At 48.9% G+C, this 19,919-nt stretch overlaps 1 protein-coding gene across 2 annotated transcripts in view; it reads left to right on the top strand.

Annotated features, from left to right (window-relative positions):
- RUNX3 (runt related transcription factor 3) overlaps positions 1 to 3,184 on the top strand; it is a 63,842-nt gene extending 60,658 nt beyond the window's left edge. For both annotated transcript variants that reach the window (XM_021095591.1, XM_021095592.1), the window contains one exon: positions 115 to 3,184. In XM_021095591.1, the coding sequence (XP_020951250.1) occupies positions 115 to 665 (551 nt within the window). In that variant the 3' untranslated portion in view covers positions 666 to 3,184. The remainder of the gene's footprint in view (positions 1 to 114) is intronic.

Genomic DNA, 19,919 nt, shown 5'->3' with positions numbered 1-19,919 from the left:
AGAGCCGGGGCTCCCCCCCGCCCCGCCCCAAAATGGGCCTGTGCACGCGAGTCTGAGGTCATCTTAAAGAAGGGTCCGCGGCTGCCACTGACCATCCCCCTTGCTGTCCTCCAGGCACCTCGGACCTGAACCCTTTCTCCGATCCCCGCCAGTTCGACCGCTCCTTCCCAGCGCTGCCGCCCCTCACGGAGAGCCGCTTCCCGGACCCCAGGATGCATTACCCCGGGGCCATGTCGGCCGCCTTCCCCTACAGCGCCACGCCCTCGGGCACAAGCATCAGCAGCCTCAGCGTGGCCAGCATGCCGGCCACCAGCCGCTTCCACCACACCTACCTCCCGCCGCCCTACCCGGGGGCCCCGCAGAACCAGAGCGGGCCCTTCCAGGCCAACCCGTCCCCCTACCACCTGTACTACGGCACGTCCTCCAGCTCCTACCAGTTCTCCATGGTGGCCGGCAGCAGCAGCAGCAGCGGGGGCGACCGCTCCCCCACCCGCATGCTGGCCTCCTGCACCAGCAGCGCCGCCTCTGTCGCCGCTGGCAACCTCATGAACCCCAGCCTGGGTGGCCAGAGTGATGGTGTGGAGGCCGACGGCAGCCACAGCAACTCGCCCACTGCCCTGAGCACACCCGGCCGCATGGACGAGGCCGTGTGGCGGCCCTACTGACCACCCGGGCCAAAGTGGACTGCTCCCGCGGGTGGCAGGGACCCCCAAGAACCTTCTGGACACGCAGCAGGCCCAGCTCCGGGGCTCAGGGCAGGAGTGGGACTTATGCTCCAGAGCAGTCCTGGGCCCAGGGTTCATGGTCCTGGGACCCAGGGCGTGTGGCTAACTCTGGGAGCGTCTGGTCCAGCCGTGTCTTTGTACAGAGGGGTAGGGGCCTCCCCCAGGACCCTGCCCCCAGCCCAGACCCTACTCATCTCATCTCACATCCCTGGGGGAGAAGTAGCCTCCTCCTGCCAGCACCCCTGGAATGACCTGGCTGTCCCCAGCTATGTCACTGCTGTCACAGGGCCCAGGCCTCCTGGAACAGAGAGCATCTCTGTTCCAGAGAGAAGTGGCCTTTGCCCACATAAGAGGTTTGGCCTCTTACCTATGGGCCCCTAGAAAGACCTCCCACCCCCCACCTTCCTCAGAGACCCCGAACCCCTGGGCCCAGCCCTCCCTCCGCATTTACACAAATTGAGTCACAACTGGCAGGTCCCCCAGCCCTGAGAGGGGCTGCCTCGCGGTATGGATGGGGAAGGGACCCATCCAGAGGCCCCAGGGAATTGCCAGCAGAGGTGGGACAAGAACACCCCCAAGTCCACATCCCCCTGCCCCCAGCTCTGCTTCCCCACAACTCCTAGCAGCTAGGAGGCCCCAACCCCATCCCAGCTGTCCGTGGGTCCCAGGCCCCAGAGCAGACTATCCTGTGGCAGCAGGTCCCTAAAACCAGGGCAGGTACCTGCAGACGGGTCCTCCATGCACTTTACCAGCCTGAGGCTTTCACCCTCTGTTCTCTCGGGGGAGCCAGGAAGGGTCCCTTTCCCCCTAGATTGGTCCCAAAATTGTCCCTTTGGGGGAGAGAGCACAGGGACCAGACAGGTCCTAGCAGAAAGCCTTGGGGTGAGGGGTCATGAGGTCAGCTGTCAGCTTCCCTGTCCCTCTTAAGTCCCAGCCAAGCTGTGCACCCCCTCTATCCCCCCAGCCTCGTGAGAAGGCCCAGACACACCTCCCAGCCTCAGACACACAGCTCTCCAACTTTAACCGGTCTACTCCCAAAGCAGCCTCAAACAAGAACCAGTTTTTAAAGCTGATTTTAGAAAAAGAATCTGGTCACACATTTTCAGACACACAGTCTCTTACGGGGAAAGGCCCCACCAGCCTCTCCTCCTCCCCGAGAGTGTGGAATTGTCAGGATCCCAGTGTCTCGTCCAGAGGTCCCATTCATTCAGCAGCAGCCCACCAGCTTCCACCGAAGGCCGGCCCTGGTCCCGAACAGGGGCAACACCGGAGAGAGACGCTGCGGTCTCACGCCTAAGGCCCTCGGACATTGGTCCGAGACAAGGTGAACCCCCGCATCCCGTGGAGGTGGGAGGGCTGAGAGCTGGAGCGCGGCGGCTGCGTGATGGAGCACGAGAGCTGTGAAGGCCTTGCCAGCCTCGGCCCAGCCCCCGCTGAGCTCAGAGGTCACGTATTGTCCCTTCAGTTCCCAGGTAGGCACACAGGCCCTGCCCAAGGGCTCAGGCTGCGTAGATTCCCGTTTCTGAGTGTCTCAGTTCTAGAAAGGCGTACACGGAAAAGGATAAGAAGGCTCTCCTGAGCACTGGACAGCCCATGTGGTTTTGAGTCATTGCTTCAGCCACATCCCCAGAGGATGTGGAAATTTCCCCACAGAAGGCTAGTGGTTGTCCCTGTAAGAGCCCTTGGCTGGCCGCGCCCTCCCAGCCAGATAAGCACCCTTTGTACACACTGAGACACGTTGGAAGTCCTTCTGGTGATCTTACTCAAACCCTTCCTGCTGCCGTGGCTCTTAGCCCGCCCTCCCTGGACCAAGAAGTTTCCATCTCTTCCAAACGGCTGCCGCGGGTGCCCTGCAGACTCCTTTCAGCCAGCAGGGCTCTCCACCCTTTCTCAGGAAGCAGCTACGCATCCCTTGCCGCCTGTGACTTCTCCCCTGTTCTCTGTGGTTCTAGACGGGCCCCAGGCCCGTGGGGGAGGCACCCTGGGGTTCCCAGTGCCCAGCACTTTGTCGCCCCTCCCCAGATGACTACCCCTTCCTGCTGGGGGCAGGGACACCCCCCCCACCACCACACACACACTCCATGACTAAAAGTGATGGCAGCCTTGCTGAGTCTGTTTTTTTAAGTCGTACGAGGCGAGCACACTGATGTAGAAGCACAAGGAAACGGGGTTTTGAGACCACATTACCGTAAGCCTTTGGTGTGGGTATAGGTCCTTTGTGACATATTGTCATACTGCATTGTCCATACCTGCTACACTCGGAACTTCTGTAAAACCGCCAAAGAGCTGAGAAGAGGGTGGAAGGGGTAGAAACTGCTTTGCACTATAATTTGCTTGGTGTGTTTGTTTTTAATGCACAACTCGCTTGTACAGTAAACTGTCTGTCTTCCGTACTATTTAACTGTAAAATGGAATTTTGACTGATTTATTACAATAATATAACGCTGAGATGTGTTGAAGGATCCCCATGCCAGACTTCTGGGGCTGTGTGCGTGGGGGGTGGGAGAGGATGGGGCCCTCCCGTGGTGGCCAGGGAAGGATGGGGCGGGGCCTGGGGGCAGGGACAGGACTGGCCCCCCGGCTTTGGAGGACCCCCAGTGCCTTGGCTTCCCTGCCCCCAGCTCCAGCAGGAATGGCCACAGAGACCACGCCCCCCGGGCAAGTGCAGCCAGTGAGGCCTCCTCCTGGCGTGGCCGGAACCCCAGAGAAGCATCAGACGGGCCTTCAAGGTGCCCCCCTCCCTCGTCCCCTCACAAGTGGCCTGTGACTTTTCACAAGGAAGTGGAACAGGCAGAGCACGTCTCCCTGCTCATCCCCAGGCTCTGAGCTGGGGAGGGGGCAGGCCGGTGGAACATAATGCAGCCTTGATAAGAGCCCCTTTCTGGGACCTGTTTGCTGGAATAAACAATCAGCAATCAGAACTGCAAAGCAAGCAGCTGCGACAGCACCCTGCCACCTCAGTCTTGCAGATGAGGTGACTAAGGTGCAAAGAGGGGGTGTCTTCTGGCTCCCCATCTCCCCAGAATTGTTTGCGGCTGGTGATGGGGGCGGGGGGTGTGATGGTGGGGGCCCTGGCTTGGCAGCTCTACTCCCCACCCTGCCAGCGACGAGGTCTGGCCCAGCATGCCTGTCCATTGGCGAGTTGTGGAGAGAAATTTTCATAAAACACCTTATTTTTGAGTGAAAAATACTTCAAAAGCTAATCCCAAGACTTTGCCCTATTCAGTTAGGTTGGTCTGCCCGAAACCCAACACCCAACAGGAAGTTCCCCTTTTCCCCCGCTTAAACCCCAATCAGCCCCCCTCTGCCCCGCAGCACCCCGTCTGCCCCAGGGCTGACAGCGTCTTATCCCAGCCAGAGCCGCAGAATTTCACTCTGGGTCTTGTGCTCTTGAGAGGCGTCTGCCTGGGACGAGGCAGGCACTCTTGCTTCTGTACATGTGTTTATTTGGGGGCATTTTGTAGGGGACGATGGAGGTGATGAAAGAGCCACAGCTCCTCCCCACCAGCCACACTTGGGTGCCACAGCTGATAGAAGAGCTGTGGCCTCCAGAGCCCCTGAGTCAAAGCTCCATCACCTTCACCCCAGCGGGCACAGACCAGCACACCCGGCTTCCCAAAGGAAAACCCGAGGCCAGCTAGGTCCAGGTCTTGCCCGAGCTCCTGCAGATTTGGAGGGCTGGTGGGGGCAGTGCTGCAGTAACCACATCAGCCTGCAGGTGGCAGCAGGTGGGGAGAGAGGACCTTCTCAGCCAGAAAAGAGGGAGAAGGGGCTTGAGTCTACCGTGGCCAGAATTCAGGTTAGGTATTGGACAGAACCTCCGAACCTCAGGACGTTCATCTCGGAAGGGGCTGGAAAATATCTTAATGTGGAAGAAGGGTTTGCTTCCCTTCTTTAGCTGTGTGGCTGGGGGAGGTCCCTGTCCCTCTCTGAGCCTCCCTTTTCATCCAGCTATTATGTGAGCACCTACTGTGAGCCAGGTATGTAGCAGAACCGCAGGCCCCATGATCCCTAAAGGCCCTATTTGGGACAGGGGTTTCCTGGGCTTGAAGGAAAGGGTTGACACCCCTAGCCCAGCACCCCCAACCTGCTGCAGCCCCGGTCCAGGGTAAGGAGGCATTTTGTTCTAAAGTCTAGGATTTGGCTCTTAGACTCTGGAATTCCATTTTGAGGCTCCAGGAGCTGGTCCAATGTGGGCAGGGCCTTCAGTTTCACCAGCCCCGCTCCAGTCCCCATAGCCTGTGTCTGGCCAGGCCAGAGGGTGAAAGGGGTGGTCCAGGCCTTGAGACTCCCGGCCGTCAGACGGCGGGTGGGGGGTCTCCTGGGTGCTGGTTTGTGCTTGGTAGCCCCAGACAGACCTGTGACTGCTGGGCTTCTGGCGGTGGGGTTGGCTTTGGCTTTTATTCTGAGAGATGGACATCCTGGCAGGGTTTTACAGGCCCCAGATAATGACGTCTATCCAAGGGGACAAGTGTGAGGGGCTGAGGAGACTGCTGTGAGGGCCCGACCTGATGTAGTGTCAGCCGTGCTGTTATGGGGAAGGGCCCCAGACCTGCCTCACTCCTCCCCGCCCCAGACTGCACCCCATAAACACAGCCAGCCGGGCCCTCCAGCGTGGCCCAGGGCACAGCACTTAGCCACACCAGACACCCGGCTTGACCACGTGAGCAGGGAACATACTTCAGTGGGTCGGTTCATTTTGGGGTCGTAAATGAAATGAGCTGTCAAATAAACGGGGCGGGGGAGCCAGAGTGAAAGAATGAACTGTTCCTTATGGAAACTCAGGGTGCCCCCCATTCCTCCCCACAAGGGCTGGTGAGCTGGGAGGGGGTGAGGGGCCACATCCCCCCACATCCGCATCCACACCTGTGTGGTCCAGCAGTTAGAGGAGCTGGGGGTTGGGGGGTTGCCGGATTCCAAGCTTCCTATTTTTAGTTGTGCAGCTAAATGCTGTTTGTTTTATACATTTATATTCGCCCACAGAATGAGCCTGCCCTGAGCCCGGCCCAGAGGAACCCCTCAAGTGGAGGGGAGGGGAGCAGTCCAGGAGCCAGATGTCTGGAGCTGCCCTTCCTTTGCGCCCAGGCCGCCTGCTGGAAACAGTTGTGGCCTCATTGGTGTCCTAATGGGTGGCAGCTATTTGGGCCGCACACCCCAGTCGGCTCCTTGGGCCTGGTGTCTGTGAGGCCTTGGCCAGAGATCATTCACTGGTTCCCCAGACAGAGTCCCCAGCCCGCCCCACCCCCAGGTGCCAGGCAGCTGTGCCCCTGGGGGCGCTCACAGGGTCAGAGGGACAGGGAGACAGGTGGGGTGACCCGTGGGATATGTGGCATGGATGAGACAAGGTGCGAAGATGATAAGTTCACCAGCAGAGAAGCAGCCAGAGGGCTCTGGGTGGAGGGACCTGCACCGGCAGAGGCCTGGGGAACAGGAGTGCATCTAAGCTGGAGAGGACAGGGAAGAAGGAGGGATAGTGAGGGGATAAGGGAACCAGCAGACCAGGGCTGAAGGGTGTGGTCCTATGGCTGCTGAGGGGTGGGGCATATTCAGACAGGTGGGTGTCGAGGGAATCACATGGCTACTGCAGGGGGGTGTAGAGTGTGGACCGCATGGGGCTGCAGAGCCCTGCTCACCAGCTACTGCAATAGTCCAGGCAAAAGAGTATGCAGCCTGTGCAAAATGGTCAGAGGAAGAACTAAGTGTTCCCTAAGACATCTCTAGTATAAAAGTCACAGGAAGGATCCAGGGCCCCAAACCTCAGGTTCAAGTGTCTCTAGGAGTTCTTGGGTTCATGGTATTTGATGGAGCCACTGGGAACAAGGTCTTGAGAATAGTTTTTGTTACTGCCAGATATGCACCACCAACAACCCCGCTCTCTGCCTGATCCCTGCCCCCACCACAGGGTTTTGTGAAGCCTTAAGCCCTGGCTCACCACCCCCAAGGCCACACACAGACTCTCAGACTAAAGGGTCCAGAGCTCAGAGTCTGGTCCTGCCACCCCACTCTCCTCTGTGGCCTGAAGATGAAATGGTTTTTAAGATCCTGAATCCAGTGTTCCCAAGTTCTATGTATTAAAATTTTATTTTACTTATTTTTGTCTTTTTAGGGCCACACCTGCAGCGAGGGGTTGAATCAGAGCTATAGCTGCCAGCCCACACTTACAGCCACAGCAACATAGGATCCGAGCCGTGTCTTCAATCTACACCACAGCAACACCAGATTCTTAACCCACTGAACGAGGCCAGGGGTTGAATCTGTGTCCTCATGGATACTAGTCGGGTTCATTACCACTGAGCCACGAGTTGAAATTCCTAAAACGTTAAGTCAAATTTTTTAATTGAAGTGTGGTTGATTTACAATATTACTTTCAGGTATACTCCATAGTAATCAGTATTTTTGCAGATGATACTCCATTGGGAGTTCTCTTGTGGCAGGAGGTTAAGCAGCAGCATTGTCACAGCTTGGGTCGCTGCTGTGGCACAGGTTCAATCCCTGGCCTGAGAACTTCCACAAGCCATGGGCAAAGCCAAAAAAAAAAAGTTACTACAAGATAATGGCTATAATTCTCTGTCCAATGCAGAATATACTTGTTATATATTTATTTTATACATAATAGTTTGTATCTGCCAATCCCACACCCCTAATTTCTTCTCTCTCTCCCTTTGTAACCACTAGTTTGTTATGTTTAGCGTAATAAGTCAGAAAGAGAAAGACAAATACTGTGCAATATCACTTATATGTGGAATGTAAAAAATAATACAAATGAATGTATATACAAAACAGAAACAGACTCACAGATATAAAATCACATTTTATTTTATTTTGTATATTTTTAGGTTAAAATTGCATTTACCAGTATAAAATTGAATTATACTAAATAGTTCCTTTCAGCAGTATTGACAATAGCCAAGACATGGAAGCAACCTAAATGACCATCAGTGGAGGACTAGATAAAGAAGATGTGGTAAAATATACAATGGAATATTATTTAGCCATGACAATGAATGAAATAATGCCATTTGCCGCAACAGGGATGAACCTGGAAATAATCATCCTTAGTCAAAGAGAGAAAGACAAATAACATGTGAGATCACTACTATGGGGAATCTAACCAAAAAAAAACATTTCAAAGGAACTTACAAAACAAAAAGAGACTCAAAGATTTTGAAACCAAATTTATGGTCGCTAAAGGGGAAATGGTGAGGCGGAAGGGATAAATTAGGGGATTAGGATTGATATATACACACCACTGTCTATAAAATAGGTGGGTAACAAGGACCTACTGTACAGCACAGGGCAATCCACTCAACACTGTGTAATAACCTATATGGGAAAAATCTGAAAAGAATGGATGCATGTATATGCATAATTGATTTATTTTGCTGTGCACCTGAAACTAACACAACTTTTGAAGTCAACTATACACCAATAATTTAAAAAAAAGAAAAAAAAAGAAAAATATCAATTTATTTGGTCGTGACCAGCAGCTGGAGAAACAAAAGGTAAGCACTGTTTAAAAAATAAAATAAATTGGAGTTCCCATCGTGGCACCGTGGAAATAAATCTGACTAGGAACCATGAGGTTTCGGGTTCAATCCCTGGCCTTGCTCAGTGGATCAAGGATCTGGTGTTGCTGTGAGCTGTGGTATAGGTGCAGATGTGGCTCGGATCTGGCGTTGCTGTGGCTGTGGTGTAGACCAGCGGCTACAGCTCTGATTAGACCCCTAGCCTGGGAACCTCCGTATGCCATGGGTGCGGCTCTAAAAAGACAGAAAGACCAAAAATAAATAAATAAATAAAATAAAATAAAAAATAAATTAGGAGTTCCTGCTGTGGCTCAGTGGGCTAGAAACCTGACTATTATCCATCAGGATGCGGGTTTGATCCCTGGCCTCATTCATTGGGTTAAAGGTCCGGCGTTGCTGCAAGCTTCGGCATAGGTCACAGATGCAGCTCCTGAGTTGCTGTGGCTGTGGCGTAGGCCAGCAGCTGCTGCTCTAATTCAACCCCTAGCCCAGAACTCCCTTATGCCAGAGGTGCAGCCCTTAAAAAAATAAATAAATAAAATAAAAAAATAAAAGAAGAAAAGAAATAGAATAACACTAAATAATACATGGTCATGAGAGGAAACGTAGATAACAGATTACCAAAAAGAGCATAAGAAAAATTACCCATAATCCCACCTCTCCAAAAATAAACATTGTTAATATGTGTGGGTGTTTCCCCTCCTCCAGATCTTTATTTTCTATGAAAATATAAATATTTTTCTAGAAATAAATATTTTTCTAGCCAGGTAACACTATAGAGTATATCAATTAATATATATATAATATCAATTAATGTCATATAATGTAATATATATAGTATATATTACAATGTAATAACATACATAATAATATGTAATATATGCAATTATATATATAATATATGTAATGTAATATATATATATATAGTATGTCAATGTCATTAAAAAATAGAAATAAATCTATGGTGAAATCACTGGAAGGATGTGGTTATAGCTGTTTTCTGTTCTCTTCTTTATATTTTTCAGTGTTTTTTCAATTTTTCTAAAGTGAGCACATTTATTAATGGTATGTATAGTTTATTAAATTTCTAAACCTTGATAAATACCCAAGCAGAGGAGGTCAAAATCAGGCTTGGACTAATTCATTTATTGTCACACCTCTTCCAGGTAGCCTTCCCTGGTAACACATACTGGATTTTCTGCCTTCTCTGTGCATTTATCTTTGGGATAATAATAACAACAGTAATAATAATATTAGCTAACACTGCATGCCAGGTACTATTATAAATATCTTGCCATTTTAACTCAGCTCCTAGAGGTCTATACTATCATTATGTCCATTTTACAGATGAGAAAACTGAGGAAGGAATTCCCTCCCAGTTTGTTCATTTATTTATTTATTTATTTATTTTTAAGGGTTGCACCTGCGACAAATGGAGGTTCCCAGGCTAGGGGTCGAATCAGAGCTGCAGCTGCCGGCGGATGCCACAGCAAAACAGGATTCGAGCCATGTCTGCAACCTACACCACAGCTCACGGCAATGCCAGATCCTTAACCCACTGAAGTAGGCCAGGGATCGAACCTGCAACCTCATGGATAGATGCCAGATTCCTTTCCACTGAGCCACAACAGGCACTCCTCTCTCCCGCTTCCAACAAGGGCAGAACAAAATCTTAAAAAGTTGAGCTTGAATTTCCCATCAGTAAAAATTACGTTGACTTAAGGAAAAAAGTGCTCCTTCTGGCACACCTGGGTTTGTGTCCCAAGACTCATCCTTACCATAAAGACTGACCATCAAGGGGAAAAGAAAAGAAAAGGCCATGAGAAAACGTCCTTTTTTAAAAAAAGAAAAGCAGAAGCAGCATGGACACAGGCGTTAAGGCTGTTTCTCTGCTTCTGAGAGCGATGCTTCTGCCTTTCTGAGTTGTGAGTCTAAGATTTCACAGAAGCTTGAAATCAAAAAACAGAAATCACTGTCTCTGGACCTTTGGGTGACCCCCCCCCAGCCTGTCCTGGGCTCTGAAGGGGACACCCTGTGAGTGAGACCTCCCTGGGGTAACCTGAGCCTCTTGGTGGCAGGACTCCCTGCACAGGCCCACAGTGGGACTATCAGCCAGGGTGGCAGCCTTCCCTACCTCAAAAAAGTGCCCTGTTTTCCCGCATGAAAATGACTCAGTTCTAAATTGCTGATGTCTGGGAGTTCCTATCGTGGTACAATGGGAAAAAAATCCGACTAGAAACCATGAGATTGAGGGTTTGATCCCTGGCCTCTCTCAGTGGGTTAAGGATCTGGCGTTGCCGTGAGCTCTGGTATAGGCTGAAGACACGGCTCGGATCTGATGTGGCTGTGGTGTAGGCTGGCAGCTGTAGCTCTGATTCGATCCCTAGCCTGGGAACCTCCATATGCCTAAAAAGCAAAAAATAAAAATAAATGAATTGTCGACATCTGAAATTAGAAAAGTACGTGGCCCTTATTATCATAAAAGAGCTCAAACACAGTAGGGCCCTCTCGGTGGCAGAAGGGGTGGCCAAGGGCCCCACAGCTGCCTCTTGCAGTTGTAGCCCCCTGAAAATACTCAGGGGGCTGAGAAATTTGGTTTTCATTAGCAGCGCATATGAGCGGTTCTGTCGCTCTGAATGGACTTTTGAGTCGGCCTGGCGGTGGGATATTTCCAGGACCGGTGAGTTTTGTTTTGTTTTGTTTCATATAATATGGGCCAGGCCCTTCTAGCTTATAGCCCCCCCAAAACTACATGGCAATTGGGCAACACCCCAACCTCTTGACTTCTAAAGTCAACAGCTGGGGCCGGCAGGAGAGGCACCCGAGACCATTTGGCTTTATTGACTCTGAGGTTTTATTAAAAATGTTATGTTTCCTTGAGGTCTGCGCCAGACCCAACAAGAAGACTGGCCAGTGAGGGGCTCGACGGGCCAAGGGGATTTTCACCACCTGGAAGACAGCCCACCTTGACCAGCTTTCTCCAACCCCTGAGACCCCAGAAACGGCCTCCACTTTAAAATCCCTGCAGAAAACGCTCTTCCCTCCCTCTGTCGATGTCAAGGGTAAAAACATGGGCCCAGTCTTTCACTCATTTGATGCATGTTGATAAAGCACCGACTGTAGTGTTGGGGGCTTGGATGCAGCTTGAATAAGTCAAAATCCTCAGCCCCTTGGAGCTTATGCCCTCTTAGAAGAGAAAGACTATAACCAAGCAAATAAATGCATTACATGACTTCAGAAAGGAATAAGGGCTATAAAAAAATAACATGCAGGGAGTTGCCTGGTGGCCTAGTGGTTAAGGATCTGGCATTGTCACTGCTGTGGCTCAGATTGCTGCTGGGATGTGGGTTCAGTCTCTGGCCAGGGAACTTCTACATGCCGTGGGCACAGCCAAAAATGAATTAATTAAAAAAGAAAAGAAAAGAAAATGGGAGAATATGATGGAGGAAGTTTGGGCATTGAAAGACAGCATTAGAAGATGTGGCTCAGTGGTTAATGAATCCGAATAGGAACCATGAGGTTGCGGTTTTGATCCCAGCCCTTGCTCAGTGGGTTAAGGATCTGGCGTTGTCATGAGCTGTGGTGTAGGTCGTGGACTCGGCTTGGATCCCGTGTTGCTGTGGCTCTGGTGTAGGCTGGCAGGGCTGTAGCTCTGATTAGACCCCTAGCCTGGGAACCTCCATATGCCACAAGAGCGGCCCAAGAAATTGAAAAAAGACAAAAAAAAAAAAAAAAAAAAAAAAAAAGAGGTGGTCAGACAAAACTATCTATGAAACAGAAACAGACTCCCAGACATAAAGAACAGACTGTGGGGAGTTCCCATTGTGGCTCATCGGGAAAAAAACCCTACTAGTATCCATGAGGATGCAGGTTCAATCTCTGGTCCTGCTCAGTGAGTTAAGGATCTGGCATTGCTGTGAGCAGTGGTGTCAGTCACAGATGCAGCTAGGATCCCTCGTTGCTGTAGCTGTGGTGTAGGCTGGAAGCTGTAGCTCTGATTCGACCCCTAGCCAGGAAACTTCCATATGCCACAGGTGTGGCACTAAAAAAGAAAAAAAAAAAAGTAGACTGTGGTTGCCAAGGACTGGGGGATAGGGGAAAGACAGACTGGGATTTGGTGTTAGTAGATGGAAACTATTATATATGATGGGTAAACAGCAAGGTCCTACTGATAGCACAGGGAACTATATCCTGAAATAAATCATAATGGAGAAGATGTTATACAGAATGCATGTATCTATATGAACCCCTGAATCACTTTGCTGTACAGCAGAAATTAGCACAACATTAAATCAACTATACTTCAATAAAAAATGAAAAAAAGAGAAGGGGGTCACGGGAGCGCCCTCTGAGGAAGTGCGTGCAGGCTGCCAGGAGCCCCGCCAGGTGCAGCTGACTCTCGCGGTATGGATGGTGTCTTCACTGGAGCAGGTCAGATGCGTCTGGAACCTGGCAGGCAGCTGCTGATCTGACAGACCCTCTTCGTGATGTCCGACAACAGAGAGGGGCTGAAGCAGTTTGCCTTCGTGTGGCAGGGGCCACAGAACCCCTTCCAGCCCTGGCCAATCCCCATCACGATCCTCCCGCCAGGGGCTGTCTTAGCTCAGGTTCGCTAGAAGTCCCAGAGGTAGGGGTCTTTGTGGGGTGGGCTTTCCGAAGTGGAGTGACAGTAGTAGGAGAGAGCAGGGGAAGAAAGCTAATCCATGAGGCCTTTGGGCTGGAGACTGGCCTCCTTCTGCTCTCCTGGGGGGTAGGGAGCTTCTGAGCCTGAACTTCACCACAAAGCTGCCCCCCAGGCAGCCGGCCTTTTGTCCTTGGGGGCAGTCAGTCTGAGTCATGTAAGTGGAACCATGTAGTTTTCATCTTTTCACCACTAACGGATTTCACGTAGCAAAATGTCCTCAAGGTTCATCCAGGTTGCAGCATATGCCAAAATTCCCTTCTTTTTTTTTTTTTTTTGTCTTTTTAGAGCTGCACACGTGGCATATGGAGGTTCCCAGGCTAGGAGTCGAATCAGAGCTGTAGCGGCCGGCCTGTGCCACAGCCACAGCAACACCAGATCCTTAACCCACTGAGCGAGGCCAGGGATAGATCCGTTGGGTTCGTTAACCACTGAGCCATGATGGGAACTCCAAAATTGCCTTCATTTTTAAGGTTGACTATTGTTGCATTGTATGGCTGTACCCCAGTTTGCTTATCTATTCATCTGTCCATGGATGCTTGTGTTGCTTCTGTGTTTCAAGCTATTATGAATAATGCTGCTATAAATATAAGTGTAAGATATGTCTTCAGAATCCCACTCTTTACTCTTTTGAGTACATACTCAGAAGTGAAATGGAATTGCTGGATCCCATAGTAATTCTTGTTTATTTGTTTTTGTTTTGTGCAAGCAAGACAGGCTTTTATTCAATGGCCAGAGAATAGCGAAGGGGAACTCATGCTCTAAAGGCACCTTCTCCAGTAATTCTATTTTTAACTCTTTGAGAAGCCCGCATACTGTGGGAGGGGTTGTAATTTTTTAGCTGATTTACAATATTATATTAGTTTCATGTGTATAACAGTGATTCAAATTTTTTATAGATTAGACTCCATTTAAAGTTATTATAAAATATTGGCTATATTCCCTCTACTGTATAATATATTCTTGTAGCTGGCATATTTCACTAATCATAATCCCTTCCAGGTCCATTCATGTGGTTGTAAATGACAAAATTTTGTACTATGTTGCTTCTATATCTTGGCTATTGTAAATAATGCTGCTATGAACACTGAAATGCACATATCTTTTTGAATTAGCGGGTTTTTTTTGTTTGTTTGTTTGTTTGTTTTGGGCCACACCCACAGTATATGGAGGTTCCCAGGCTAGGGGTCAAATCGGAGCTACAGCTGCCAGCCTACACCACAGCCACAGCAACACGGGATCTAAGCCGTGTCTGCGACCTATACCACAGCTCATGGCAACACCGGATCCTTAATCCACTGAGCGAGGCCAGGGATCGAACCCGAAATCTCATGGTTCCCAGCCAGATTCATTTCCACTGCGCCACAGCAAGAACTCCTGAATTAGTGTTTTCATTTTCTCCAGATATACCCCCAAAAATGGAATTACCAGGTAATATGGTAGTTGTATTTTTAGTTTTTTAAGGAACCGTCATACTGTGGCTACACCAATTTACATTCCCACCAACAGTGTCCAAGAGTTCCCCTTTCTCCACATCCTCACCAGCATTTGTTATTTGCGGTCTCTTTGATTGTAGCCATTCTGACAGGTGTAAGGTGATATCTCATGGTGGTTTTGATTTGCATTTCCCTGATGATTAGTGATATTGAGCATTTTTATGTTCTTGTTGGCTATTTGCATGTCTTCTTTGGAAAAATGTCTGTTCAGATCTTCTGCCCATTTTTCAATTGGGTTTGGTTTTTTGATGTTGAGTTGTATGTACTATTTATATATTTTGGATCTTAACCCCTTATCAGTCCTATCATTTGCAAGTATCTTCTTCCATTCAGTAGGCTGTATTTTCATTTTGTCAATGGTTTCCTTTACTCTCCAAATGTTTTTTGGTTTAGCTAGCTACCATTTATTTATTTTTGCTTTTGTTTCCTTTCCCTTAAGGGACAGAGCCACAAAAATATTGCTGCAATTTATGTCATAGAGTGTTCTGTATGTATTTTCTTCAAGGAGTTTTATGATTTCTAGTCTTACATTTAGGTCTTTAATCCATTTTGAGTTTATTTTTGTAGATGGTGCTAAAAGAATGTCCTAATTTCATTCTTTTTTCTATAACCATCCAGTTTTTCCAGCACCACTTATTGAAGAGCCTATTTTTCTCCATTGTTCATCCTTGCCTCCTTTATTATAGATTAGTTGACTTAAGTATGTAGGTTTATTTCTGGGTTGTCTATCCTCTTCCATTGATCTATGTGTCTGTTTCTGCACCAGTACCATACTGTTTGGATTACTGTAGCTTTGTGGTATAGTCTGAAGTCAGGGAGCCTGATGCCTCCAGCTCTGTTCTTTCTCAGATTGTTTTGGCTGCCATACTGTTTTTCACAATGGTGGTTTTTACATTCCCACCAATAATGTACAAGGATTCCAGTGTCTTCACATCTTCATCAACATTTGTTATAAAAAGCCATCACTTATGAGACAAAGAAAGAGATAACTCTGGGGAGGTTCAAGCTGCAATGTAAGCTGCCCTGTTATTTAAGCCATGTGATCAAGAATGTTCCATAGTGCTATATAAGGATACTGGGGAGAGTCTTTGGCAATCCCCAATAGAAGGGAGTTAGTGCAGACACCTAGGGTCTTCTACAGCAGAGAACTGCTTTGGTTTGGTTTGGTTTTTAATAAATTTCTGGCTTTCTACTGGATCCTAATAGAGACTGAGTGCCTGACCATGAGGCACCAAGCAACTATAGCACCTGAGCTTCCATTGTGAGCTAGGTATTATCAAATCCACCAAGGCATAGCATGAGAAAGGCACAGCAGCAATTCACAATGGAGTGGAAATGATATATTTAGAATTGGGACTGAACAGGCCCAGAGGATCCAAGCAGATTCCATGAATAGGTTGCCAAGCCCCATGTCACCCACGTCTATGGCATCTGTACCTAGCCCTCTACACACTCCCATGGTCTCATAGTCACAGTTCCCTAACGTCAACTGTCAGAGAGGTAAGCCAAGGACTCAGGCCTGGGTCATGGGTGGGCACACAGGACTACGAGTGGTAGATCTGGGTATCCCCTTCAAATGGAGGTGAAGGGCTATGTGTCAGCACTAACTCCTGGGCTGGTTGGTCAGCAGCCTGAAAAGGCAAGATCGGAAGCTCTCACATGGCGTGGTTGGGAAAACCAGCTGAAGCAGGATGTTTGGGAGATGCCTCAGTGCTGCCAAAGGGAGACTTCAGCTATGAAACAACCACTGGCCACAAATCACTGAATCATGGGACCCTGTGATGCGAGTCCCTCCGTGGCTCCCCCGGGCTGGGTTCTTGCACCAGTCCTGGCCACAGCAGGCTCAAGGTATGGATACCTGTCTCGGGTTGGGCTGCCCAGAGTAGACATTGAGAAGAGGATTCGTGTGAAAGCAGTTTCTTAAGGAAGTGCTCCCAGGGACAAACCACAGACAGAGTTGGAGGAAACTGCACATTGAAAGTGAACTAGTCGGCTTGACCTTGACATGTGGGGGGACTCTGGGGTGTCAGCTCCACCTCAGAGCTTATTACCAACTGGAGGCAAGTGAGCCGGGCTTTCATACTCCTGCATGAGGGCCAGCCAGTCATTACCACGCCACGGCCACCCAGGGGAGACAAATGCCCAGGCACTTCTGTATGTGGGAGGGCCGGGAGGCAGGGGGGCAAAGCACCTCTAGTAGCTCAAGGGGAGATCTCTGAAGAGAGCCGTGGGTGCAGGCTATTAGAAGCAAAGGTGCACAGAAGGGGCTCCCAGAAACAGAATGTCAGCTACAGCCTCTGTCGCCATGGCAGCTTCCCAGAAGCTATCGCTCCTTGTTTTGTGCTTTGGGTTGCATAGTGTCCCTTCCAGTATTCTCGTCCTTCCTGGAACCTCAGAATGAGACCTTATTTGGAAATAGGATCACTGCGGATGTCATTACTTAAGGTGATGTCGTAAGATCATCATGAGTGGGGTGGGCTTTTAGTCCAATACGACTGATGGGGGGGAAAGGGGAGTTCCCTGGTGGTGCAGTGGGTTAAGGACCCGGCATCATTGCAGCAGCTGAGGTTGCTGCCCTGGCACAGGTTTGATCCCTGGCCCAGGAAACTCTGCATGCCACGGGCACAGCCAAAAATAAAATACATAAAATAAGAGGACAAAAGACACTGCGACAGAGACACAGGGAGAAGGTCCGGCAAAGAACAAGGCAGAAATTGGAGCGACGCATCTGCAAGTCAAGGGATACTGATGAGGATAGCCAGAGGCCACCGAAGCTAGGAGAGATGCCTAGAACAGATCCTCCCCGAGAGCCTCTAGGTACCAACTCTCCCCACATCTTGATTTCAAACTTCTAGTTTTCAGATCTGTGAGAAAATACATTTCTGTTGTTTTGTTGTTTTAAGCTGCCCCGTTTGTGGCCTTTTGTTACAGCTACACCAGCAGACGAATACACCTGGACCCATGTGGGTGATGCGCAGGAGAGCCAGCACACGGAAGTACCTGGCTTGGACCAGGAGGCCAGCAAGCCTGCACTGGCATCATCTGGCCAGAGAGACTTGGATAAAGGCTTATTTCCAAAGCAAGAGGAGAAGAAGAAAAACCACACCCTTCCATCACCTTCCAGGACGTGAGGAGAGGCCGCCCACCCCACAGGAACCTGGGTCAGGGTCGTGGACAGAAGCACCATTAGTCCCGGCTGGAAAGCACTGCCAAATGCTCCTAAGATTGTTTTTGGAACCACACTTGACCAGGTGGGAGAGGTGCTTGGCCTGGCCAGTGGACCAAGGCTCACTTAGGGGGTGAGGAGGAAGCAGATGGGCACCAGGTGGGCAAGCTTCTGGAAACCACTTGTCTGTGAACACAGGCCTAGGAAGAGTAAAGGAGAAGCCCGGCTGGGATCTTGCCAGGTTGTCCCTCTCAGTGAAAGATCAGCAGCCATATTGCCCCAGTCCTGGCATCTCTTACTAAAAGAGCATCCCCCAGGCCAGAGGAAATCTTCAAGGAGCAAAAATCCACTGGAAACAACATCTCCCAAACTTCACTTGCTCAAGAGCTACCTCCCCACTTCTTGCCATATCTAGCACATAGCAGCTACATTAGGATTCTGCTTAACATTTTTCTTTAAAATATTGCCTCTTTCTACAAATGGTCCTGCAACAATTGGCTATCCATAAGTAAAAAAATGTGGACCCATACCTCACATCATATCCAAAACCCAACTCCAAATGGATCAAAGACCTAAAGGTAAGCACTGAAGTTTATAGGAGTTAAATCTTCAGGACTTTGAATTTAGCAATGACTTCTTAGATGCAGGACACCAAAGCACAAGCAACAAAAGAAAAAATAGATAAATTAGACTTCGTCAAAATAAAATATGTGGTACATCAAAGACACTACCATTGGAGTAAAAAGGCAACCCATAGAATGACAGTAAATATTGGCAAATCACCTATCTGATAAGGGGGTAATAGCCAGAATATATAAAGAACTCCTAAAACTCAACAACAGAAAGACAGACAAGCAACTTCAGAAAAGGACAAAGAGGAGTTCCTGTCGTGGCTCAGAATCTGACTGGTATTCATGAGAATGCAAGTTTGATCCCCAACCTCGCTCAGTGGGTTAAGGATCCAGCATTGCCGTGAGCTGTGGTATAGGTTGCAGATGTGGCTCGGATCCCTCATTGCTGTGGCTGTGGCATAGGCCAGTGGCTACAGCTCTGATTCAACCCCTAGCCTGGAAAACTCCATATGCCATGGATGTGACCATAAAAAGAAAAAAAAAGAAAAAAAGAAATGGACAAAGGACTATAAAAGACATCCTTCGAGGAGTTCCTCTTCCTCTTTTGCTCTTTCTCTCTGTCTCTATCTTTCTCTTTCCCTTTCCACCACCCCTGCATACCCATCTTCTCCCTCTTCTCTCTTTAAGTAAAAAATTGCCTCACTTAAAAAAAAAAAAAAAAAAAAAAAAAAAAAAAAGGAGTTCCTGCCGTGGCACTGTGGGTTAATGATGTGGCTTGCCTCTGTAGAGGCGCCGGTTCAATCTCCAGCCTGGCACAATGGGTTAAATGATCCCATGATGCCACAGCTACAGCATAGGTCACAGCTGTGGCTCACATTCGATCCCTGGCCCGGGAACTTCCATATACTGCAGGTGTGGTCAGAAAGAAAGAAAACAAGACATCCTTCAAAGCGGACATCTAGGTGGCCAAAAAGCAAATGAAAGATGCTCAACATCACTAACCTTAGAGAAAAGCAAATCAAAACCACGATGAAATACCACTTGACCTCCACTGGAATGGCTGTGAAGTTTAAAAAAAGGAAAGAAAATGGCAAATGCTGACAAGGATATGAAGAGACTGGAACTCTCATACATTGCTGGTGAGAATGTAGAGTGGGGCAGCCACTTTGGAAAAACAGAGTGGCATTTCCTCAAAAAGGTATACACGGGGTTACCATCTGATCCAGCAATTCCACTCCTAGATGTATACCCCAAAGAACTGAACATAGGTATTCAAAAAAGCACTCGTACATGAATATTCATAGCAGCATTATTCACATTAGCCAAACGGTGGAAACAACCCAAATGTCCATCAGTGGGTGAAAGGGTAAGCAAAATGTGGTGTATCTATGCAACAAGCTATCTTTCAGCCATAAAAAGAAAAAAAGAACTGATACACACTACAGCTTGGATGAGCCCTGAAAACATCACGCCAAGTCAAACAAGTCAGACACAGACAATTACATATGATATGATTCCTTTATATGAAATACCCAGAATGGTTAAATCCATGGGGGCAGAAAGCAGATGAGGGGTTGCCAGGGCTCAGGGGAGGGGGGAATGAGGCATGACTACTTAGTGGGTAGAGGGTCCCCTTGTGGGGTGACGAAATGTTTTGGAACTAGATAGAGGTGAGAGTTGTACAACAGTGTCAATGAACTAAATTCCACTGAGTTGTACGTTTAGCATACAATGAAATTAACAAAAAAAACCC

This window comes from Sus scrofa, chromosome 6 (genome assembly GCF_000003025.6).
Source record: "Sus scrofa isolate TJ Tabasco breed Duroc chromosome 6, Sscrofa11.1, whole genome shotgun sequence".
NCBI lineage: Eukaryota > Metazoa > Chordata > Mammalia > Artiodactyla > Suidae > Sus > Sus scrofa.
Note: the sequence above shows the minus strand (reverse complement) of the source record. Positions and strands in the feature narration are given on the sequence as shown.